This window comes from Ammospiza caudacuta, chromosome 2, assembly GCF_027887145.1.
Source record: "Ammospiza caudacuta isolate bAmmCau1 chromosome 2, bAmmCau1.pri, whole genome shotgun sequence".
NCBI lineage: Eukaryota > Metazoa > Chordata > Aves > Passeriformes > Passerellidae > Ammospiza > Ammospiza caudacuta.
Genome location: NC_080594.1, coordinates 29,989,088 through 30,013,325, shown reverse-complemented (window position 1 = coordinate 30,013,325; position 24,238 = coordinate 29,989,088). Strand labels below are relative to the sequence as shown.

The following is a 24,238-nucleotide window of genomic DNA, read 5'->3' as shown; positions in this document are numbered from 1 at the left end:
TGTGCTGTAACTTTGCAGACTAAAATAGTTGGGGTATATGTGTGAGAGGTTACAGAGGCTGCTGTTGCTAAATTTGCTTGGCCATAGTGAGTGGGAATGTCAGATGGGGGTTATTCATGCAGTGCATTGTCGTGGCTGTGCCTTGGGATCTCCTCAGCTCTACCTCACCAGCATTGGGGCAAAGTAGGAATCGTGCTGAAACTCAAAACTGACAATGCATAAAGGGAATACATTTTTTTTAATGGGAATTTGTTAACTGTAGTTTCTATATAGAAACCTGAGACTTTTTAAAATGGGTGATGGAAGTTCTTCACTGAAGGCTGAGAGGAGTGTCTGGAGAGCTGAGCAATGGATTTGACTGGCTTGCCACTCTGCAGTGTTTGGTGCTATTTAGGTGAATGTCATATTTCCAAAAGGACAGTAAGGGAAGTTTTGTCTTCCAGCTCCTTTTTGTCTTGCACTTGTTAATTAAGAAAGAAGTGTAATATGCCCATAGACTCATGTTCCTAAAGCAGTGGGATCTTGTGGCCCATTCTTTTCTTGGATTCTTTTAAAGAGAAGTATTGAGGCAATACCATAGGTTAAACCCTCTGTGGCTGATAGATTACAGTATAAGAGAAACCTTCATGTTAATTGTGGACCATGAATATGTGAATACAATGGCAAAGGTTTTTTTTTTTTTCCCTTTGTCACCTCATACCAAGCTCCCTTAAGTAGCAAAGGAGCAGAATATTGTGATGGAAATTAAAACCAAACAAACAAAAACCCCAAACAGACAAAAATACCCCCCTCAGTCCTTGTGAGTATCCAGAGCTTTTAAACCTTGAACAGTGACTACATTTGACCAAACTGTTTTCTGTCCTCCTTCCCACTGTAAACAAGCCTTTGTATCTTTCAAATGACAACTGGCGGCCAAAAATTTGACCCTGTTTTTCACCTAGATTGTACGTGGAATTTCCTTTGCTGTCCCCAGTACGGAGTAGATGCTTGATGGATTGGACTGATTTCACAGTTAATCAAGGAGTCTGTTTGAATCAGCTTAAAAGAATATTATACCTCAACATTTGAGAATAGGGAGTGGGTGAAGAGTGACAAAGCTTCATGTTGGTGTGCACAGCAATATTGCAGGTGTTCATGACTGAAATACTTTTGTTTTCTTTGCAGTGCAAAACAGCTGGTTCGTGGAGAACCCAACGTGTCGTACATCTGCTCTCGGTACTACAGGGCACCAGAGTTGATCTTTGGGGCCACCGATTATACCTCCAGTATAGGTATGTGTGTGCATTTCATTGGCATCTGTACCAGATTTTATCCTCTGCCTCAGTTTTTATCCTCTATTTAAGTGTAAAGGTTTTCAGAGATCTCAAACATAATCCCTGGGGACTGAATTTGGTTGTAAATTATTAGATACCACTTTTTAAAGAAATGCAAATGGTTTGTAGATGGCTGCTGTGCTTTCTACACCTTTTGTGATTTCAGCATTAATTACACTAGGAAAGGGGCTTTTTCAATGTAGAGGGGGAAATCTGATTACAAGTAAAAAAAAATTCCATGTAATGTTGCTATTTAGTTTAAAAGTAGGTATGAGATCTCAAGCCAGAAAAGCATTTTTAATAACTTGAAATAACTGTAAAGAATGTCTGCAGAAAACCAGCTACTGCTTCTGATGTGATGTGGTTTAGACATAAATCTGTAATTTATTTACTTGGCTTTTAGTAAAGAGTTTATAGGGGGAGGTAAGTGTGGCCTAATGATTGACTTTAAATTCTCTTTACAACTTTAATATATTGTGTACAGCAGTCCTTCTAATTCAACTAATTCTGCTAGCTCTTACTGTCCTTTAGTCGTTAATTTTGAACACAAAGAACTCTTTCTACATACCTGTCACATGGCTGTGTCATGGAGATACTAGGGAAGCTGGATGTTTGATGGAGATCAGGGAATAGCCAAGTTTTCTTACAGTAGAGAACCAAAAATGAGCAGCAAAATGAAAAATCTTGGAAATGAACAACAGTGTGTTGGCTGGTTGTTGGTAACTACTTCAGATTTTCAGTCAAGATACTGCCTGGGCTCCTTCTGAGTTCTAGTGCAAAAGAGAGCAGTTTTGGCTCTCTGCACAATATTGGGGAACCTTTTACTTTGCTTATGGCCTTGAGTCATTTAGGCGAGGTTTAATGTTTTCAAAAGGATTTTGAGATCATGATCAACTCTTGGCAGACTATGTTTATAACCAGTATATTTAAACTCACTATGTTTGAACTAGAGTGAAACTCAGTGGCTGGCTGACTTGTTTTAACTCTGCAGTTCTTAAAGAGGAACAAAAAGCCCCACTCAGCATGTTCCTGAAGACTTCGCTGCTCTCATAAATTTTTTTCACATTAGTTACTGTTCAGTATGTATTGTAGCAACTCTTGCATATCTTCCTGGTAGGAAAAAGAGGCAGAACCAAGAGTAGTCTAGGGCAAGTATGGCACAATAAAGATAGAAGGGCAGAACTTACTGTTGGCTGCTGCCAGAAGTGGCAGCCCCACCCCTGCACTTGTCCCTGGATACCCTGGCTCTCACAGTTTACTGTTTAATTTGCTGATTCAGCATCAACTGACAAGAGATTTTGGCAGGTTAACTTCCTGCTGTGTGAGTGAGTGAGTGAGTGCAATCAGCAGTATTGTGCAGTCCAGTAAGCAGCAGAGCCCAGGTAAAAGCAAAGTGTTGTGAGCTCGTGACTGAGGGGAAGGTGGCTGATCCCATTTGACATCTTTTTGCCAGCTGAGAGCTAATAGATTGGCTCAGCTGCATTATCAGAGTGCACTGCGACCTCTTGTTTCAGAGGATAGCTGCATAAAATGTGTATTTTATGTGTCAGCAGGAGAAACTGCTTTTCAGATAAGCCTGTGAAGTGTCTCTTGCTCCAGCTGCAGACCCTTGTTTAATTTGTGCTTTCCATTTTTGTTGTTTTACCTGCTGGTCTCTAAAATGGTTCTAATAAAAATTGTATTCTGAAGTGCAATTTTTCACTTGCCTTCAAAAATGTCTTGAATTTCAGTCATTGTTCTGACTGTCTTGTGCCAAAAACCCCACCTGTCCCCCCAAATCCTTTCTTTGAAATTTGCACTGAATTGCTTGAAAATTAAGTTCGTGGTCCTTCACTCCTTCCTGTCCTATCCACCTTCCTCTTCTTTCTTAGCAGTCTTTGGATTTGAGAGATGAGGAGGAATAAAATGCTTTTACAAGCTCTGCAGTTTTCCAGTGTTCTGCAGTACGCTAATTTCTAAGGGTTAAGAAATTCTAAGGGTTAATTTTGTAGGGCTGCTGTTTGTACATATCCCTTCATTCTTGCTGGTAGGCAGCAATTGTGCATAGTGAGAACTCTTCCTTATTTCACATGGGATTGTTCATCCAAACTCATCCAGCTTGTTGGAATACCAATCAACAAGCATATAGAGATTTACTAAAGGAAGGAAAAGAGCATGTAATTCTTAGTGCTTTATCCATAGCTCAGAGTGTAGGGAACTGTGAAATGCTTCAGTGTTGTAATGCTGCCTTTTAAACTTATATGTTGGCATGCTTAGTTTTTTTAGTTCTTGTTTTTCTTGTGAGTTGTTAGCATAACAACCTTTTCCCACTGTAGTCTTTATCACCCTGTAAGAATCACTTGTGTGTGTGGTAACAAAAAGCGAGCTTTACATGTAAGGCAGGGATCTTTATTCCCCCAGTTAAATATCCTCTAGTAAAACTGTGGTGAAAGTAAAATCAATGAAGAATACAAAGCCAAAAAGTGTTCTAAGTAGAAATTTTCCTGCATTATCTGCAAGGCTTCCAGCTGTTTTTGATGTATGTTAATGTTACTGCAGGGCTTATGATTATAATGCGCTGCAACAGGATAATGACTGGAAGGATTTCAGAGCAAGAAGTCCTTTTTAAGACTAGGCAGTGGCACTGGTGGCCCAATACTTGACTGCACAGCCAGCTGCATTATGGCAATGTCAGTTGTTAGTCATCTTGTTTGGCATTGCAACTAGGAGTTGCATTAGGCTGTCTGACTTCATCCACGTTGTCTTTAAACACATGAATTTGTCCTCATGACATTACTTGCTCTTCAGTGTAGCAGTTCATTCCAGGATGTGTCTCTTCATCCTGGATGTCACAACAAACTGTAAACTGGCATTTAACTTCTAGGATCTTGATTGTTTCATTGAAGTGCATTACTTCAATTCTAACCCAAGAGATCCCTTTAAAAAATAACTGAGCCAGGGATGTGATGTTTGTCACATTTCTGTAAAGTACCACATTAGTGCTGCATTTAAATATATGCCATAGTAAGAGCAGCATCAAATCACATTTACTGCAATTAGTGCCTCCAGCAGACCTGGGACTCTATTTTTAAAATAACGACCTGGGAAATGACCTGTTAGAGTTCTTAAATAGTCACTGTTGCCAAATAGCTACAAGTCCCTACCCATAATAGCTGTTATGTGACTGCATTAGAACTTTACAGGATTTTTCAGTGGTCAAGCACAAGTATTCATGTCAATTGGGTGCCTTCATAGCTTGAACAGATTGGGCCTTTGTGCACCTTTGGCTATGAATTCTGCAAGTGTTTGTCTCTAAAGCTTGCTGGGAATGAACATAGTTTACTTCCTGCAGCTGATTTGCAGGAGTTTGTTGGTGGTTGTTTGGAGTTTTTTGAGGGAGGTGAAGAGAGGGAAGTGGGGGGCTGGTTTGTTGGTTTTTTCCAAACCAAGCCCTTCAGCTGTGCCTTGACAGTGTTTTGGCTGGGGTTTCGTCTTTGCCAGTCTGTGTGTGTTATAGCATCCCAGAGTATGTTGATGGCATGGTTCTGGCTGTGCTGGTCATATGGGTGATGCTGCTGCTGAAAAACCCTGGAATGGATGCCCATGTTCCCCTGCATTGTCCTGGGACAGGCACTGGAGTAGGGCTGGATGCAGATGTTTTTGTTGCCTCGAGCTCCTTTTTTATGGAAAGAAGCTGTGCAGCTGAGCTTTGCCTCCATCTCATGTGGTTTTTTCCTCAGGTGAGGTGGCAGGGCAGGGGAGGACTCAGCAGATCCTGGTGGTGCTTCTGCACAACAAGGGACTGCTGCTCTCAGTGCTTTTGTTCCACCACTGCGCTGGCAGGAGTTGGGAGTGTTCCAGAGGGAACATTTATAGCCACTGGCAGGGAAAGATTGGTCTGCATGACCATTGCTGGCTTCTCTTGGGGTGTCTGAAAATAAGTATCATCAAGTTGTTCATGCACTTTCCTAGCAAGCGTGTTTCACCTCAGCAGTCTGGAGCAGAAGCTCTTCTGCAGGTATGTGTAGTTGGCCAGTCTCAGAGTTTCTTGAGGAAGAACCACCACAAGGTGTGTCCCTGAACAGTTGCCAAACAGTCAGAAGGATTTGCTTCTTTCTCAGATGGCAACTTCCAGTGCTGAAAGGAAGCAGGTGTGTTAATTTACTGAACTACTCTGCCACCTGTCATTGTAGTTTCATCTCTTCATTGCAAGAGAATAGAGATACCTTTGTTTAGTTTTTGTTCCAAATACTGGAACAAGCATGTCTTTCAAGCATTTTCATGTTTCAGCCTTTCTCCTTCTCATCAGTCCATGGATCTGTGGTGGCTTGATAACTTCTACCAACATAGCACACCTGCCTGTAATCCTGAATTTTGCTCTTGTTCTGACATCCCAAATATTGTTTCAAACAAGCAGGAGTGAAAAGCACTTTGGGTCTGGCATTTGGCAACTAGAAGCTGTTTTTATGACTTCCCAGGGCTGCTTTTCTGACTCTTGGTTTGTTTCCACAGTTTCCAGAGCAGCAGCTTTGAGTCACCTCCAAGATGGAGGAAGTCTATCAAGATGAAGGAATAGTGAGGCAGAGATGAATAGATGTGGGTAATAAAAAAGTAGGAAGGTAAATAAGCCCCATAAAGCATCAGATAAATGGAAGTTCTTTATTTGTACTAAGTGGGTTAGAGAAACTGTCTTTTTTTCCCCCCCCTTCCTCCTCCATGTGCTCCAAATAATGAGTAAGAGGATGTGGAGTGTAATTCAATGAATAGTGCTTCTGCTGTGAAGAATGGGGCCAGCTTTTCAGCTTGGAAAGACAGAGTTTGAGATCAGAAAAATTTGTGGACAACTCCAAATGGCTATTGCACGCTTACAGAATTAAAGCTAAGGAGGTTATTTTGCACTGTTTCTCCCAAATGCCTCTTCCTGATTTAAAGATAAATACTTGTTTTCTTGCCTTCTGTAATGCTAGAATGCATTCAAAAGCAAGGCCATTATGAAGATTATATTATTAGACATTGTCCATCTAACAGCTCTGAAGATCAATAAAGTAGTAGAGACTTAATTTAAGAAAAGTTTTGTAGTACAAGAAGCTGTATGAATTTTTGTGTGTTTAAATTAATGGAGGTAGGCTAGGTGATAATGGTATTTGTCTGTGTTCTTTAGTCTAGGAAAGATATGGCATTAGCTACCATTGTAATGTGTGACTACTATCTAAAATAAGCTCATTTGAAGGTTGCTGTTGCCTGGCAGTTGTATTTATTCTCTGTATTGTTTAGACTACATTTCACTGAAGGTATGAAGAAAGTACCCTTGCCTGCTATCTTAATATGAATAGTTTTCAGTATTTTCTCCTAAAATTTCACGTTGTCCCAACTAGTTTGGTGTAAGGACCATTTGTTGATGTATTTTCTTTTAAGATTCTCTCTTGTTTATTAGCTAATTTAAAGTATGTGAATGAGAGTCCTAGATGGCTTTAATTAACTTGCACATACTGAAAAGAAATAGTTCAGAAAATGCTTCTTCTCCCATGGGAGCAGGTAGTTACACCACATATTAATCTGTAGCATTTAGCTCTGACTGTATGAAGACATAAAAGTCTCTGGGAAGGAACTACTGTAAGCTGATCGCTTCCTTTAAGTAACATGTCTTCAAATACAGAAATTAGTACTTGTTTACTTCAGGCTTGAGGAAGAATTTTACCATCCTGATGTGGTAGATATATTTTAAAATGCAAGATATAAAGGGTGTGGAGGAAAAAAGAGCAAACTATCCTGGAACCAAATTTTAGTCAATGGCATAAATTCCATCAAGTTTCAGCAGAGATGAAATTTCTTAGTTTGTTCCTTGTTGTACATTGCTTATCAAGAGTTGTATAAATACCTGTGTATATTGTGTTTTGTTTCTGTCCCTCCTTGGAGCTGCTCGAGTTAGCCTCCACTCTCTGGATTTTGTTGAGGTTGCTTCAAGGATTTGTTCCCTTCCTTGTCCAGGGAACATTGCCCAAGTCCTAATTTGGAAGTTGGTGAAATTACATGCCTGGAAAAAAGATGGAGATTTTGAAATGCCTGTGTTTTGCTACACTGTGTATTTAAAGTGTTAGCAGGCAAAATAAAGGAAAAGTAAATAGACTTTAAACAAGACATTAGATTGCCTAGTTTGGAAGGTTTCAGTGCATAAGGAGCAATAGGTTTCTGATGGATTTTGATGTATGTTAGGGGGATTAAACCCAGCATGAATGCAGCAAGTATTCCTCAGCCATTGCCACCTATTTCCTCATGACCTACATCCTTGCTTTTTTTCCTCTGTTCCCATGTGACGCCCTCAGCTTTCTCGTGTGCCCTCTGCTGTTCGTGCTTGGCTTTCTTGAACAAGGACCTGCACATTGTTTGACTGGTTTGCAGTTGCAGTTTGGCAGGGCTGGGGAATCCCAGAACTTCCCCAAGGACTGAACCCTCCTCACCTTGGCACCAACACTGATGCTCCCTGCTGTTTTTGTAAAATTTTTATATTGCATTTGAGACTTCTGCCCTACAGACTTGCCTGAAATAGACTGGTGGAGTGCAAAAGCATTTAGGGAAACTAGGAAAAGCAAAAACAACTCAAAGCCAACCTAATGGAACAGTCAGACCAGAAGGCTATTTAAAACAGTTTTAAAAAGCCACAGTCTAATCTGAAAAAAGTAATGCTAGCATGGTTTCAAAATCTTAAAAGGAAGTGAATTGTGATTAAAGACTTACTCTCCTGACAGCTCTGTGTTTGTATATATTCTGTCAAATATTTGTCCCAGCCATATATAATATTTTCAGTGCAAAATAAGGATTTGAGTTGTAAATAATGATTACAAATTTGGTGTAACTACTTCTTTTGTAAAGGACAGTCTAAAGGACTTGGCTTATTTAAAACCCTTTAAAGGTATCTTTAAATAGAATTTTAAGTTACAACACTCTGACTGCTGAGTACATTTAATCTATCTCTTCAGTACCTCTGGAGAAATCTATCTGTTGAACAGTTATGTAATTCCTCTAAACCTAATATGCATGGGAGACACCAAAAGTGATGCTTTGCATCATGGTTTTGCAGGATGTGTTGGTCCAACAGCAGGAGCTATCAGAGAGAGACATTGATTAGCAGTTAGATGCAATTAAACATTCTTTACAGGATTCCTTCTTAGTTTGTTGTCCAAAAGAGATCTTAGCACCTCAGTGGCCATATCAGCTTTTATTAAATGTGACTAAAACATTAAAAAGCATCAACTTGTATGTTTGCTTGCTAAAATTCAAGACTCAAATGTCAAATAATTTCTGGTACTGTTTACATTGTAAGTAGTTACTTTTTAGGATAAACCCTGATGCAATGTTTGTACCAAGACATTAGGTAGAAGTGCATCCATTTGATTTAGAAGTGAATAATTTCAAAAGCTGAAGTAATGACAGTGGTGTTAGTCTACTGTATGTTCCAATTGAACCATATTCTGGAGGAAAGGAAGTATTTTTGCATAGCCTTCTCACACTTTCCTTTAGAAATGGGGGAAGGAAAACTGTGTTTTAACTTGCTGATTATTTTGATATAAATCTTAAACTCCTGAAATCTTTATTTGATTTTATTTTGCACTACTCTGTGGTGGTTGTGATAAAGTGATAAGAGATGCCTTGGAGAACTGTCAGAGGTGTTTTCCTTAGGCAGACCTTTAGCCATAACTGGCAGGGCTGTGTATATCCTGCTTTACAGTACCATGGATCATAGAATGGCTTAGGTTGGAACAGACCCTAAAGACCACCTTGTTCCAACCCCTTGCCATGGGCAGGGACACCTTCCACTAGACCAGGTTGCTCAGAGCTCCATCCAGGCCTCAAACACTTCCAGAGATGGGACATAGTTTAAATAGACGAGGGAGTAAGGATTTCTGTCATAGCATAGATTATCTCAGTGGAACAGGTCTCAGGAGATAAATTCTCCTGGGGAACAAGGCTAGCTCATAAAAGTAGGTGAGAGTTTAAAGACATATGGGTGGAAGGGGACTGGTTTTCCCTTTTGGGGTGTTTGTTTATATTCTAGGCTTTATGGCTCTTCTGTTGCTGATCGCTTCTTTGAGATTGGATTTTAGTGTAAGGTTTCAGGTGTTCATTCAACATTTGAAAACTTTCTAAAAAACTTTACAGTGAATCTGTTTTTGGGGAGAAGCAGTTTTCTGCATTCAAGTACAATACTTCTACTGTGTTGAGCAGCTTAAAATCCCATTTATTTGCTGTGCAATTGCATTAGATTCTCACAAGCACTGATAAAGTGTTTATTGCATTTGCTTTGTTAGATTTTTCTCTTTGGTTAATTACATTCCAAAAATAAAATGCTGTATTCTGTAGTACACTTAGATACGTTCCTAAGTTGCTGCTGTAATATTTAATTGCCTAATTTTTTAAGAACATATACCTGCAATAGATTATGAAAATCACCTTCATGTAGGAGGAATAGCTCCTAAGGACTTCTTGAGGTTTTTGGTATACATACAAAAATTAGATAAAGGCTTCTTCTGTAGATGCTGTTGACATGTGATCTGTGACTTGCAGTTCTCTTACTCATCCAAGTTGGCAAATGGAATTGGGATAAAGATTAGATCTTGAAGTGACTGGGTAAAGAGGCTGCCTCCCAGATCCCTTAATCATCATGTACTTCAGGGTACCAGTAGTACTTGCAGTACTGGTTCATCTGTCAGTGCATGTATGCTTTCAATATATGTATGAAAAACTGAGTCTATTCAACACTCAGAAACAATGAAAACATCAGCCACTGTGTTGCATGCTACCTATGCACAGTTCATAATCAATGTGATTTATACCAACACAGGGAAATTCTCAATTTACAAATGGCAAGCATTCTCTGTTCTTTCACCTGCATGTGTAAGTTTTAATGTCAATATATTATGGCATTTAACGTGATTTTCCAGTTCTCATTATCTCACAGTTTGATTTCTAAGACTGTCTGCACACTGTTGTTTTATACCAGGTATCTGGTAACGTTAGGATAGGAATGGTTTTTATTTTTAGCTGTGTTGCATACACAATCAAACATGGCAAAGGATAAAGTAAGTAGCTTAAAATGGCTGGGTTTTTTATGAAAGAGCTTAATATGTATATTTTACTGATACCTTTCCCTGTCCTCCACCTTTCCCTTTTTAGATGTGTGGTCAGCAGGCTGTGTATTGGCTGAACTGTTACTAGGACAACCGATCTTTCCAGGTGACAGTGGTGTGGATCAGTTGGTGGAAATAATCAAGGTATGGAATCTTAAGTGATGTTTTGACTGCATTATTCCTTGGGAATCAGTATGAAAACATGCACTGTTACAAACTGGTGAACATAAATATCTTCTGACATGATTGTACAGGTTTTTGCATGTAAACTGTGTTTGAAAACACTTCTGCTATTTTGAGAACCTGATGATCCTTACTTTCTCTTCTTGCAGTAATGCATAATGATATATATTGGGGCTTTTTCCCTCATAAAGGATTGTGCTCCAGTGTGCTTAGATACTGGGCCAATATTTATTAATGTATGATTTTCATTCTTTAGGAGTCTGCCTTTTTTTCCTTTGTTGCGCACAATTAATACTTGCCTTTGCAAGTATTTTTAAATTCCTAATGCCAGATTCTTCACATATGTAGTTGGCTTCTCTTCTTCCTTCCTCCTCTTTTAAAATTAAAGGTGGGAAAGGGCACTTGGTTTTGTAGATAAAGAATCAGGACATGTAGGACTAAAGGTACCTTTCACCTGAAGAGTCTTGTTTTTAAAGGTAAAATAACTAATGTGTCAAAATATGTAACACTTATATATCACTGATGTCCAAGCACATCTTGATGAATTTCATTGGAAAGCAGTGAATATTCTGAGGTTCTCAAATTGAAGGCATGGAAGAATAGTTTATAGACAGGTGTCTGACTTCCCAGCGCCCTTGTCTACCTTTTTCAACTTCTGCAGTGAAGGAAACAAGATTTCCAGAGAGAACACCATGATTTTCCTCTGAATATATACTATGCACATAATAAGATGGCATTATTACAGAGGACAAGATGTGTACACATGCTGTTCAGCTTTTTTGATTTCATCACCATGAGGGCACTGTAGTCAGAGAATTTCCTCCTTGATTTTGCCATTTCCTTAATACATAAATATTTGTGTGGCATGCATGTGAAAAGCCCCTCAAAACCCAAATTTGTAGATGGAGAACTTCCTACTTGTCTGTGTCATTGACTAGAAGAGCTGCTGGTGTCTTTGTCCCTGTCCTAGGAGAGTGTATGACATGAACCAACACTGACTGGTCATTCTCCTGCCTGAAGGACATGGGCTGAGGCTCAGGGGTGTGCTGTGACATTTCCAGACTGTCACCCTATCTCTTCCAGGTTTTGACCACATAAACCTGGCTTTTGTTACAGTGAGTTTGTCTGTCCTGCTGGACATCCTTCAGTCAGCAGCTTGCCTCTGGAGACTCCATGTCTTGCACATACTTCTCCTGTGACTTTCTTGATGTCTTTTATTGCATTTCTGCCCAGTATATTTCAAACTTAGTGTATCCAAGTTGAGTCAGTTTGCTTAGGAAACACAAAAAAAACTAGAGTTGCTTTCAGATATAGGGCTCATGATGATACAAGTGACAATATTTTTAACTTTTGAGAAATGTCTTGGAGTGGTGTGCTGCTTCTTCCTGCATTGCTTTTGTGACATGCGAAGGGGTCCACGTCAGATGAGCAGACCTCCTCAGGATTCTGTGTGATAATGTGTGGTATTTGCTTTTGGACATTTCTGAAAAGTCCTGGTTTGTTTTTTAATGAATGTCTAAAACCCTGAAAAACTAAAGCTAATCAAAGAATCAGCGAGATTGAAAAAGACCTCTGAGATCAAGTCCAACCAATGACCCAACTCTGCCATGTCAACTATACCATGGTGCTAAATGACACATCCAGTCTTTCCTTAAACCCTTCCAGGGACAGTGACTTCACTACCTCCCTGGGCAGTCTTTTGCAATATCTAATCACCCTTCATGTGAAGAAATGCCTGCTGATGTCCAGCCTAAACTTTCCCTGCTGTCCACAAGAAAAGCCCAACCTCCACCTGAATTTTTGTAAATAGAACTTTATATCATGGTGACTGTCCATGGCTTGATCAGAAATCTGAGTGTAGAGAGACCTTATCGGCAAAACTGTAGTGCTCTGCCCTACTATTGCTTTGATTTCACTATGTGAAAGTGAAATAATGAGGAGATAGATGGTCTCTTATTATTGACATGCTTGGCAAGCAGAAATTTGTTGTTTGGTTGAAAGTTTGCTGAGAAGCTGTTAACATCAGTTCTGCACTCCTGAAGAAAATATCAATGAGCCAGTAATTTCACAGCATATATATTCTCCAATTGTGGCACTTTTGTTTGCACTTCAGTTGTATTGAGGCAGAGGAGTACTTCAGTAAAATTGCTGAAGTAAAATTTCAGTAAAATTGTACCATCTGTGGTGCTAAATTTCTTGACTAACTCATAGTAGTGATGATATATAGTACTGGCAAACTGATGATATTTCTCAAGGCCACTGAAGGAGTACCCAGTGTAAAGGGTATTTCAGTAAATTGCAAATTGAAATTATGATACTCACCCTCACAGAAACAAACTTCTGACAAATTTCTTTAAATATAGAAATGGGGATATTTAGTGACCATTCACACCTATGTCGTGCTGGTATTTTCTCATCTTCTGTTACATATGTAGTCCGCTACAGACAGAAGTGAAGTGAAACAAAATGTACTGCGGCAGTATGTTTTAGGAAAATCTGGGGGGAAAATACTGTAAATCTCAACAGTAATCACAAAAAAGGATGTTCACTAAAACTTGAAGTGTATTGTAGAATGTGAGCCTGAATGGATGGGTACTGTGTTCTTCTGTCAGTATTTGTTACCAATGCAGCATATATTCTGAAGGCAAGACTGGAAGAGAAGCTGAGTGCAAACTGGAGAAATAGTTTGCTTTTCAGTGCCCTTTTCCCCCTAATCTTCTGTTGTGAAGTTTTTACAATACTATTCAGAAAAGCTCTAGCAGAAGGTGAAGGTGGGAATGCAGAGAAAAGTTATAATTGAGACTGTAGTGTTCAAGATCAACAGCTGTGAGAAATTGTCTAGGAAAGGGATGGCAAGGTGCTTCCCTTGTAACACTGTATCCATCTACAAGTATTTCTCGTAGTGGAAGTAGAGGGGAAAAGTGTGTTTACCTAAAATTTTCCTCACCTTTTGAAAATGGGGAAAAAGTAGACAGTAAGGTAAATTTTTTTCCATTCTGACAGTTGTTGGGATGTATCTGTCCCATCTACTGTGTATCTTTTAAAAATGACCAATAATTGAATTAAGAAGATTGAAACATTCTGCTCTTGGCACTTCCAGAATGGTGCTTGAACTCAACTCAGATTTGAAAGGATGGTATAAGAAGCAACCACGTGAGTGCGTTTAAGTTTCATAGCCTCAGAATGGTTGAGGACATGCAATTCTGCAGCATAAAAATTATCAGAAATGCTAAGTCTTGGCACAACGTGTAAAACGTGATGTTGTATAAAGTTTCCTTTAGGGTGGGATTCATTAAAAAAATCTGACAGATGGCATCCACCTCTTCCATTTGCTGCCATAGAAAATTAGTATTTCAAGCTTTCATTGTAACACAGACTTATTTTAATGCTAGCTGGCTGTGGGAGGAGCAGAGCTGTGGGATCTGAAATTTGTAGAATAGCAGTGAGCTTGGTAGAAGCTTGCAGGTTGAGACCTGGGAGCTGCTCTTTGACTATCTGGGGTCCTGCTTTTCAGATAGCTTCATTGGAACTGTGTGTCTGAAAGTTAGGGGCAGGGAAGATGGTGTATTTTCAACTTCCAAAAATGGGCCATAGCAAGAAGATACTTGCTCACATGTTGGGAAATATGTCAGACTTTCATCCTTTTTATTTGGTTGATTCCACTGCAGGAAGAGGTCAGCTTAGAAGCTTTACTGCTGGTTCTTATCAATTCAAGATGATTGAATCACAGTTACACTTGAGGAGGTTTTTTGTAAGCCAAGATAAACTTTCCAGTTTTCTCTTCAGTTGCTTACTCAGCTATGGTTATTCAGAGTTTATTTCACAACACAGCAAGTGAATGCTACACCTGGCTGTGAAGTTTTTTGCATTAGACTGGATAATGACTTCAAAATGCCATCACATTAAATTAGTTCTCCTTTCTCATGCAGTTCTTGATGACATCCTCTCTTTAGCTGTTCATGGTGATATATCAGTTGGCAGAGTTTGCCCTTCCTGCAGGCCATATGCTCAACATCCTCAGTCCCTTGCTGCATCACAAGCATTTTTGGCTTTTGACAGATTTTGAGACACTTTCAATGGGCTTAATGTAGTTTCATTTCAAGCAGTCTTGCAAGATCTTCTCTATATAATTGCACCTGGAGTTTTTCCAGACCTACTGTGTATTTGCAAACTGCTCTGAAAAACTGTGCGCCTCTAGAACCACAGCATCACAAACGTTGAATTGCATCAAAAGACAGTCCTCTTTTAAATTTTTTTCCACTTGTTCCTATTTCTTTAAATATGGTCTTTCCACATGTTCTCAGTCTGACTGGGAGAGATCTTTCACCACTTAGCCCTGACAAAATGATATTTGATATAGGTGAGTACTGTCTTGGAGCTCCATCTGAAGAAGTGGTTTAACCCAAGTACACTCTCCTTGAATACTTATGCTATTACAGGAGAGAAATAATGTTCTTTTTCCAAATTTTGATCTAGAATGGTGACTCTTAGTTTCTTTTTTTTTAGCTCTTGCTTGCTGTCCCAGATGTTAGGTTGTCCCATGTGGGGAATATCTCAAGTGGGTAACCAAATATACTCATTAAAATTCATGCCCCTAGTGGCTTTCAAGTGACATCTCCTTCAGAAATGTGCTCAGTTTCTGAAACAGTCACAGTGGCGGTAGTGTGGATTTCATCGGTGATCCCATAAAGAAATTATGTACAATTAAACACTATGCCTCAGAGCAGTCTTGCAGCCTGGTACCTGATGGATTCTTCCAGCAGCCCAGGAAGGTGGCAGTTGCCATTTCACTATTTAAAATCCAGTGCGCAAGTGGGACCCTGCTGAATACAGTTTGAAAGAAGGAGCACTTAGACCACAAGAGTGATTTTTCTTTGAGATGCAGTCAGGGCAGACTCCTTCGTAGATGTCCAGTCTCTTGTGGATGGCTTCTCCAGCAGTGGTGGATGGGAGGACTGCTCCCTGTAAAAGCTTGGGAGTTTGTTGGCATTCCTGGCCTCACAAGCTCTACAGCATCCCAGAACCATCAAGGTAAAACTGGCTGGCATATGCTTTCCAAACTTCAAACCTCTTCAAGTACAGTTCCTGCAGACAGTGGTTACTCTATATTCCTCTTGCAGGAAGTGAATCTCAGAAGGGTAATTTGGTTTGTTTCTAAGATGATAATCTTCTCAAAGTTTATGTTTGGTACCTTCCCCATACTCCTCTCAAAAAAAAAAAAAGAATCTGTCAAAAGAATGAAGCAGCAGTAATTATCTGAGCAGCCCTGGGACATGGGGAGGACAGCATCAGCCAATCTACCCGGTGTTTTCTTTACCGGAAATATTTTTTCCATGTGCTGCTATTTAGAGTATGAGATGAATCAACCAACTTGTGAAAACTGCAGGAAAGAAGTGGGGGTTACTTGGTGGGGGTGGTGTTTGCTTTGAGTTTTTTGGTTGCTACTGCACTGTGATTATTCCTTGCACCAAAACTGACATTTCACGGTAATTTAAGAGGAATAATAAAATCTTCTTCTCATAGTTCCCTGGGTAAGGGGGAGCTAGGGGGAAAAAATGTATGAAAAAGCAAGTTCAATAGTATCAGGAATCCTATTCATGTGTAGCTTTTTGGGCTCTTGACAGTTTTACTGCGCCTAATGCTAAGTATAGACTGCAATTATAATATCTGGCTCATGCTCAAATGTCAAGGTACTATTTTGGGCTCAGTTTTTGAAATAAAATAAATCCAGAGTAGTTAATGGGCAGAGAGGAGCCTTCTCTTCCGGGAGAGTAAGCCATAGGAGAGTATTTGATTTTATTGGATGTGGTCCTGTGCTGACGACCTGCATGGGCTTTCACATGGATTCTGTCCTCAGCCCTAAGGGAAGGCTCCTGGCATTTTTTTCCCTGATGTCCCCCCCACATCACAACTTGGCTGTTCCTGTGCCTCACTTAATTCATCACTTCCAGTGCTTGCAGGCAGGCAGTATAAAAAGTTGATGGGCAATTATATTCATGTCAGCGGTGACAATCAGTTTCTTCCTATTCTTGGTGTATAGCTCCTTTTGTGTTATGAATAGAAAAAATATCTATATTTAGTTGGCTTTCATTGTTTGGCAAGAAAGTGTTTTTGAAAGGAAGTGTATATAAAGTGGGTAAGTTTATTTTACTTTCTACCACAGACCTCTTGAAGTATTGTCTCAAGCTGTGTTAGCTGCTTGAGATGCTACAGTGTGAGTTTTTAAAATAACTATTGGCACACCTCTCACAACTTTCTGAAGAGGTGCAGTCATGTTTGCAGAAGTATTAATTATGCCATCTGGTAAGCCATAAACATCAGACTTTAAGGAATACATTTCCTCATAAACTTGCACAGTTTTCCCAGGGAAGACCACTATACTACTGCAACCATGGCTTTCTAGAGGTTTCTGATTTAAATTATCACATTCTCCCCTCTCTAGTTCAGTTACTGCCACCTGGAGCTTCTGCACCCTTGGTTCTAACCAAGGTCCCTCTGCTTCTAACTGATTACATTTTGGCAAATGTTCAGCAGTAACAATGGTTGTCATAAAGGGCCTTTATTCCACTGGGATTTGTTGAAACTCTTGCAGTTTTCCTTTTCCTCTGCTGTTGCAACAGTGTGGGTTTGGTCATAAATGAGTCAGCGCAGTTTTGCATAGTGAAGCAGGTGTGGGCAGCAGCTGTCTTGGTACTGAGGTGTAACTGAAGTGTCTTTTGGAGCTGAATAATCCATCTTTTCCTCCTAAAAAAGCTGATTGTAAGAACATAAACTGAGAATCTTTATTCAAGTTCAGGGCTTATTCCAGGTTCATAAATCCCCCTTCTTGTTTGGTAAGGATGACATTCTTGTGAGCCTTTCTTTATTGTAGCTTTTCTTTAACTGCAGGGGATACATACCATTACCCTACCATCATGAACCCGGTTTGTGGAATAAAAATGTTTTGGGGACCTTCATCCATTCCAGACTGATGTCAAGGAAAAAATTGCTGTGAAACCTGTTGTGTTCAATTTTTGTCCTCGGAGAATCAAAGCAGTGTCCACTTCTCAGCAAGTGTATTCTTTAGTTAATCTTAGAAGATAATGCTTCTTTATTTTTATTTAAGAGATGATGATAATGACAATTGGTAATGAAGAGAAAAACTAATTGACCTGGCATCTTGACGTGCAGGAAGATGATTTGTATTCTCACATCGACCTCCCCTTCATTCATTTGAAAGTTGACTCTTCATTCTAGTTATAGTTGATTCCATCAGGCAACTGCACTTCTATTATTATACTACTTACTTTGATTCTCTTTTTGTTTTTCAAGTGTTAAAGAGAAAAAAACTTTTCTCAAACTTCAATTTTTTCCTTGCTAAAATTACTTTTCATAAGATTCCCCAGGAATTAGAAGAGTATGTGCCAATCTGCATTGACCTGAATCATTCAGTATTGGACCCTGTATTTCTCTGACTTTTCAAGATTGGTGGGGATTTTACCAGTGTACAGTATGTGAAGGGAGGGTTCAAAGAGGGAGCCAGCCTCTTTTTTTTGGCATTCTATAACAGGACAAGAAGAATGGGCACAAATTAAAACACATGAAATTCAATCTGAACGCAAACCAGCTGTTTCATGAAGTAATTCTGCCAAAAATGAGCACAGTAATTCATGCTTCTTTCTCAAAAGAAGAATTTTGACCAATTTTTGCAGCAGCTTAAGTGATTGCTGTTACCAAGGTTACTTGAAAGTATGCCTAATATACTGAAAATTCGGTATAAATCAGTGAGGTACAGTTTCAAATCATGTAGCAAACAGAATTGGTATTTTGAGGGGTGAGGAGAGATCCACTGCAGGACTTCTTCAAGATAAGTTAGGTACTGGTACAGTTTTACAGGTTATCACTTTATTTATCCCACTGTTCTAATCTGTAACTTGAATTTGACACAATCTTCAAAACTTCTGTTCTTCCTTCCAAACTACTTCTCTTTTCAGTTTTTGGTTGGATTTTGAGGAGTGTTGTTTTGTGGTTGGGTTTTCTTTTCCTTTAATCCACTATCAGTACAAATTGGAAGCGCAGTCTGCTTTTACAGTCTCGAGAGAACAGAGTAAATATAAATACACTGTGTAGCTGCTAGTAGTCACTTTTCCTTTTGTACACTTATTTTATGTGTCAAAGGCTGCTTGCTATGTAGCTGAAAGGTCAGACAGTCCCTTCTTTTAGCTACCATGATCCCTCTTCAGTACCTTTTCTAAGCATTTGTGAAACCTGAAGTGCTATTGCTTAGATGCCTGTGCTTGAGTTTAGGAGTTGCCCTCTACCATCATCTGGAGTTACAGCTGTGCTTTTAGTGAAATGCTTGAATAGACATTTTCTGTGGGTTCTTCCATGAAATTGGCCTTGCTTATCTAATCTGAGTTATCTGATGCTATAGGTGGTCTTTAAATATACTTTCACTGTGTAGGCTCCTGTTCTGAGCAGCCTTGGCAACCAAGCGAGTTTGATATATTTGGGCTAAATTTAAAAGAAATCTACTTGCTGCTTCTTAGAAAAGCTATTGAAGGAATTTTTTGAGGAGAAAAAGGGTAAAGAAGGTAAACATGCCTTTAAAAAGTATTCTTTATACTAGGGAGGCATGAAAACTTAGCTTTTAGAAAACATGAGAGAGCAATAGAAGGTGCCCATCATTTTTCAGAAAGTTAATTTAAGTAACCTCCAAGGTTCTAAAAATCACTTTTATCCCAAAATCAGATGAAAATAATATTTAGGGGTGGGAAATCCCCTCATCTTTTAGAATGGGAAAGGTTTGAGAGTGATGGTCATGAAAGCTTTGAGAGCAGCACCATCCTGGCAGGGCTGGCAGCTGGGTGGCTGATGCCCTTGTGGATGCCAGACAGAAAACCAGCAGGGAAAGGGCACATTTTCCTTTAAATTCTTTTTCCTTTGAAACTTGAGCAGAATATATGGAATCCGTAGACATTCTCTTTTTTTACCCCCTAAACAAACCAGTGTTTTCAGACGCACCCAAAAAAATCTGCTGACATTTCTGAGAGTAACCCTTGACTTTTAGAATTAGCTGGGTTTTAAATCCTCATGAGCGATGTGATCTACAAAACATTATTGTTCATTTTATACAATTTGTCAGTCAAATTTGTTATCCAAGGAGCAACTATCTGAACAAGTTGCAGAGTTTATTTCCTCTGCTGCTGCTCTTTATTTAAAAGGTTGCTTTGTGGATAGTATATTTTTGTGTTGTGCAACTCTTATTTTAAATAGCAGAGATATCAAGTTTTGTTCATAATACCTGATGAAAGTTTCTCTGTTCCACACATTACTCAAACAGCAGTTATCTTGCTCTTTTACCTCCTTACCTGACTTTCTGGAGTGCATTTTTGTAGTTTCCATTCTTCTAACAGAATGAAAATGTACACAGATACCAGATATTTCTTTATCAAGCAGCAAGGTAGAGTGCCAGCATTATGTGATCATTTGTTGCCTGATGGTGACAGTGCAGTCTGATGAGATGAGGTGATAACATTAGGCTAAGCTGTGTGGAGGGATTTGTCATGGGGCCAAAATTGTGCCTCTACAGGTTTCATATAGATGAGCCTGAGCCCAGCACAGGGGAGCCAACTCCTGCTTTCTGCCATCTCCTCTTCTCTCAGCAGAGCAAAGAGGTGCCCAGAACTGGGTGGAAGCAGAAAACAATGGGATTTCTTGCAGACACTTTGCAATTTTCACATATAGCTAGAAGACAATGGCTCTCTCACACTTGGTGCTAATTGAAAAGAAAGCACTAATGCCATATTGTCAGGCTTATTCCCTCAAGACATTTCTGAAATCCTTTCAAAATGTACCCACCCCTTCAAAGAGAAGTGCAATTGTTTGTTATTTCTCGTAAAACTAATTTGCATCCATAAATAACATTGTGCAGATTCTGGGAATGCGAAACACGGCTTGGTGAAGGTAAACCACAGGTGGTATGCCTTTCAGATACTTCCAAGTTAGAATTAAACTAAGTCTGTCCTCCATGTGGAAATATTGAGATGAGGAAGCACCGCCCAAACCCACATGGTTTTGTTTGTGGGGAGAGCAGGACATGCTCAGCAGTAACTGGCTGATCTTTTAAGCTTGTCAGAGGACTGCTGTTTGTGACTTGTAAAATGCAGTCTGTGCTACTTGTCTAATCCTGAACCATATGCAGTGAACTGCAATCCCTGAATGTGTTTGGTAGTACTGTTTTATATAAACCTAATGAGAGTTAATTCTCTACCCCCCCCCCAAAATATTGCTAAGTTTGAGAGAGATGCTTTAATTTTGTGAAAAACTCTTATAAGATGTGGACAAATTTTTGACACTGAGGTTGGAGCATGAACTGAATTGCCCACAAGAGACCACTGATGTTGGAGTAAGGGCCACAAAGGTGATTAAGGCACTGGAGCATCTGTCATATGAGGAGAGATTGCAAGAGCTGGAGCCTGAAGCAGGGAAGGCTTGGCTGGGGATGAGGGATCTCGTCAGTGTGTGTAAAAGCCTTGTAGTGTGAGGAAATGAAGAGACAACCAGGCTCTTCTTAGTGTTGCCCACTGGCTGGGCAAGTGGCAGCAGCACAGACTGCAACACATTTTTTACTCTGGACAGTGGTCAAAGACTGGAGAAGGGTGCCCAGAGAGAGAACTTACCTCTCCTGGGTGCAAAAGTTTTGTTGTCTTGCTCTCCACACTCTAACTTACTAGTTACATAGATTGACTTCAGTTGTCTCAATGCCTGATAGGTTATACTTCAGTCCTAATTCCCTATGAAGCATATCTAAACAATTTGCTTTTTTTTTTCTCTTGTATAGGTTCTGGGAACGCCTACAAGGGAGCAAATTAGAGAAATGAATCCAAACTATACTGAATTCAAATTTCCTCAGATTAAGGCACATCCATGGACTAAGGTGAGTCTATATGATCTGAATAATAAAGACATGGGCTGAAAGTAAAAATTCAAGTTGTTCAGTTTCTTCAGTGATTTGGTGGCTTTCAGTCTAAACTGGGTGCCTTTAACTAAGCTGGGGACCTGCAAACTTTTTATGTAGCTGAGGAGAAGGAGATATTGAAGCAGTACATTGTAATATCTGTTGGTCTGGGGGTTGCCTGTACGTGGGTTGTTTTTTGTTTTGTTTTTTTGATCATGGTGTGTGTGTTAGTAGCAGATTCCAATATTCTGCATGCTATTATGGTATCAGCTGAAATGTGCAAAAGTCACATAGAAATGAGGAAAGTGTTCCAATATGTTCCAGCACTTTTGTAGTGCTGTTAAATAGCGTGATGAGGGCTGAGAGTCACTTTCTTAAATGCTTCTCTCATAGATAATATTCTGTTTGTACTTCTGTAGGTGTACTGTTGAGTGGAGATGTTTTTTCTTGGAGTTACTTCTTAAGATTTCTTGTTATCTAGCTTTCATAGGGAGACACCAATGCAATACATACAGGCAATAAATACTATGACCTCCATGACCAAAGAGGAAACTGCTAGCAATGAAATAAATACATTGCTGCATAATTAATTGGTCTTCCACATATCAAGCAATGATGAATATTTGACTTCAGACAGAGTAACGATCATTTAGTCAAACTCTTGGGTGTGGAATAAGTTAATACTGAGTCTCAAACAGTTGAAGCCTGGGTAGTTAACATTTCCTCTGGCTGCTTGAGAAACATCTGTTATAGTCACAGTGTATTTCCATCCTGTCTCAGCACTCAGGTGTCCTTCTGCTAAGAAAGTAATATCTGTGTGTGGAAGGGTTGCATGCCTAGCTAGCACATGTTCAGGGCAGATTCTTTTCAAATACTCTATGGCAGTAGAAACATTGAATAAACTAATTAGGGGTACTTGATGGCAGGCCATATATCAGACAGGTACATGGCAGGGCAGTACTATACATCACTGTTCTTGTGATAGATTCTCCAATGAGTTATGTACCTTTTCCCCACTAATCCATGGTTTGTGTTTCCATCTCAGAGTCACTTTCTGTGTATTAGTTAAGTGATGTATAATAGTATGGGAGGTTAGTAAATCCAGCAAGGCTTTTTAGTACCTTATGTGACTGAGGGAATAAATTAGAGCAGATGAAGTCCCTGGGAATGATTTCTTCAGTTGTGAATTGTATCCTGGCAAAAGTCACATGAAGAAGACCAAAAACCTTGTAGCACTGAGTATTAGGTTCTCATCTGGATTCTTGCATTGAAGGCATTCAGATTAGGACAGGTTAAATTAATGTACAGTGGAGAAGTGCAGAGCTGTACTGTAGGACGTGGAGTTGAGTTTCATAGTTAGTTGAAATGCTTATCTTAGCTTGAACAGTCTTATAAATCATCTCTTAGAACACAGCTTTTAACAAATGGAAGCTTCACAAAAAGACTGAACTTCCTTCTATTTATAAAGAATGGGGTTTTTTTTTGTTGTAGTAGAGGATCACAGATGAAATTAAGTAGTGAGATAAGCTTGCCAGAAGATCAAATTTGCATTCTCCATTAGGTCATAATTAGTTTTGGAGAGTTGTGCTTGCAGTGTAGCTTCTCATTCTCAAATCATTCTGCGCACAGCCCTTGCTGATGTCAGCTGGGTGTAGAATAGCGTTTAAACCAGTTTGTTGCAATTGGGTTACATGAGACTTCATTTGTGAGATCTGTTCTTATTATACAAAGGCTAAATTTAAAAAATGGATTACCCAGCTTGATGCTGGTAATGATGCTTATCTTCTTATCTTCTCAGTGTATTCTCAAGTTCCTTTTCTTTCAACGATTTGAGCATGTTGAGCCATGATAGATTTAAGTAGTAGTATTACATAGAATTGGTTCTTCCTACCCAATTGTATTGATATAAGGTCTGACAACATGTCAGTGGGCATAGCCAATCCTCTCAGAGCTTCTCTATCTTAGTCTTGAATAGTGACAGAAACCTCCTCAGAGCTTTGGCTTTGCAAAAACAGGAGTGTCTGAAGAATTGAAAGTGATGATGTTGTTGGTTGTTTTTGTTCTTTTGTTACAACTGTATATGTAACTAGACTGCTGCAGCTAGTTGCCAGCAGGACTTGAACTTGCAGCTTCAGAAGCACAAATCTTTGCCATCTAAGCTGAAGAAATATTGAAGATGACAATAGGCAGAAGGTGGCTATTTTTGTTGAGTAGTTATGACCAGAGGACTCGGCAGACAGAAGGATTTTTTCTATGTGTGAAATTACTTCCAGGCAGCTACTTTCAGCATGTTTGAAAGAGAACTACTGAGAATATGGTCAGTCCCTGCTGTAAGCTCTTAGACACAAGACCATTCTCCTTGTTTTGTGCTGTGTAATAGAACATAGGTATTTGTCAAAGTTGGGTTTGTAGGCCCTGCCTGGAGTTAGTTTCATGCATTCATGGTGCCCAGTGCATGTTTCTATGCAGTCCTGAACTAGTTGTTTCCAGTGTCTATACAAAAATAAGGTCTTGTTTTCAGGGGACCTCCTTGGTCTGCAAAAGTGTGCACAGATGGTAATTAAGAATTTTCTTTGGAAGCTGTAGTATCTGTAGGTTGCACCTCAAATTCTGTGGTTGGTGCTGACTTGAATAGGATGTATCTGGTTCTGGTCTGCTCTCAGGCATTTCTTGGAGGCACAGATAACTCAGTATTGCTG

General features: G+C 39.5%; 1 protein-coding gene across 2 annotated transcripts in view; it reads left to right on the top strand.

Moving 5' to 3' along the window:
* The window catches only part of GSK3B (glycogen synthase kinase 3 beta), a 149,808-nt gene that overhangs the window by 97,046 nt on the left and 28,524 nt on the right, over positions 1–24,238 (top strand). For both annotated transcript variants that reach the window (XM_058822208.1, XM_058822217.1), the window contains exons 6-8: positions 1,165–1,271; positions 10,464–10,561; positions 21,423–21,518. In XM_058822208.1, coding sequence (XP_058678191.1) covers positions 1,165–1,271; positions 10,464–10,561; positions 21,423–21,518 — 301 coding nt within the window. The remainder of the gene's footprint in view (positions 1–1,164; positions 1,272–10,463; positions 10,562–21,422; positions 21,519–24,238) is intronic.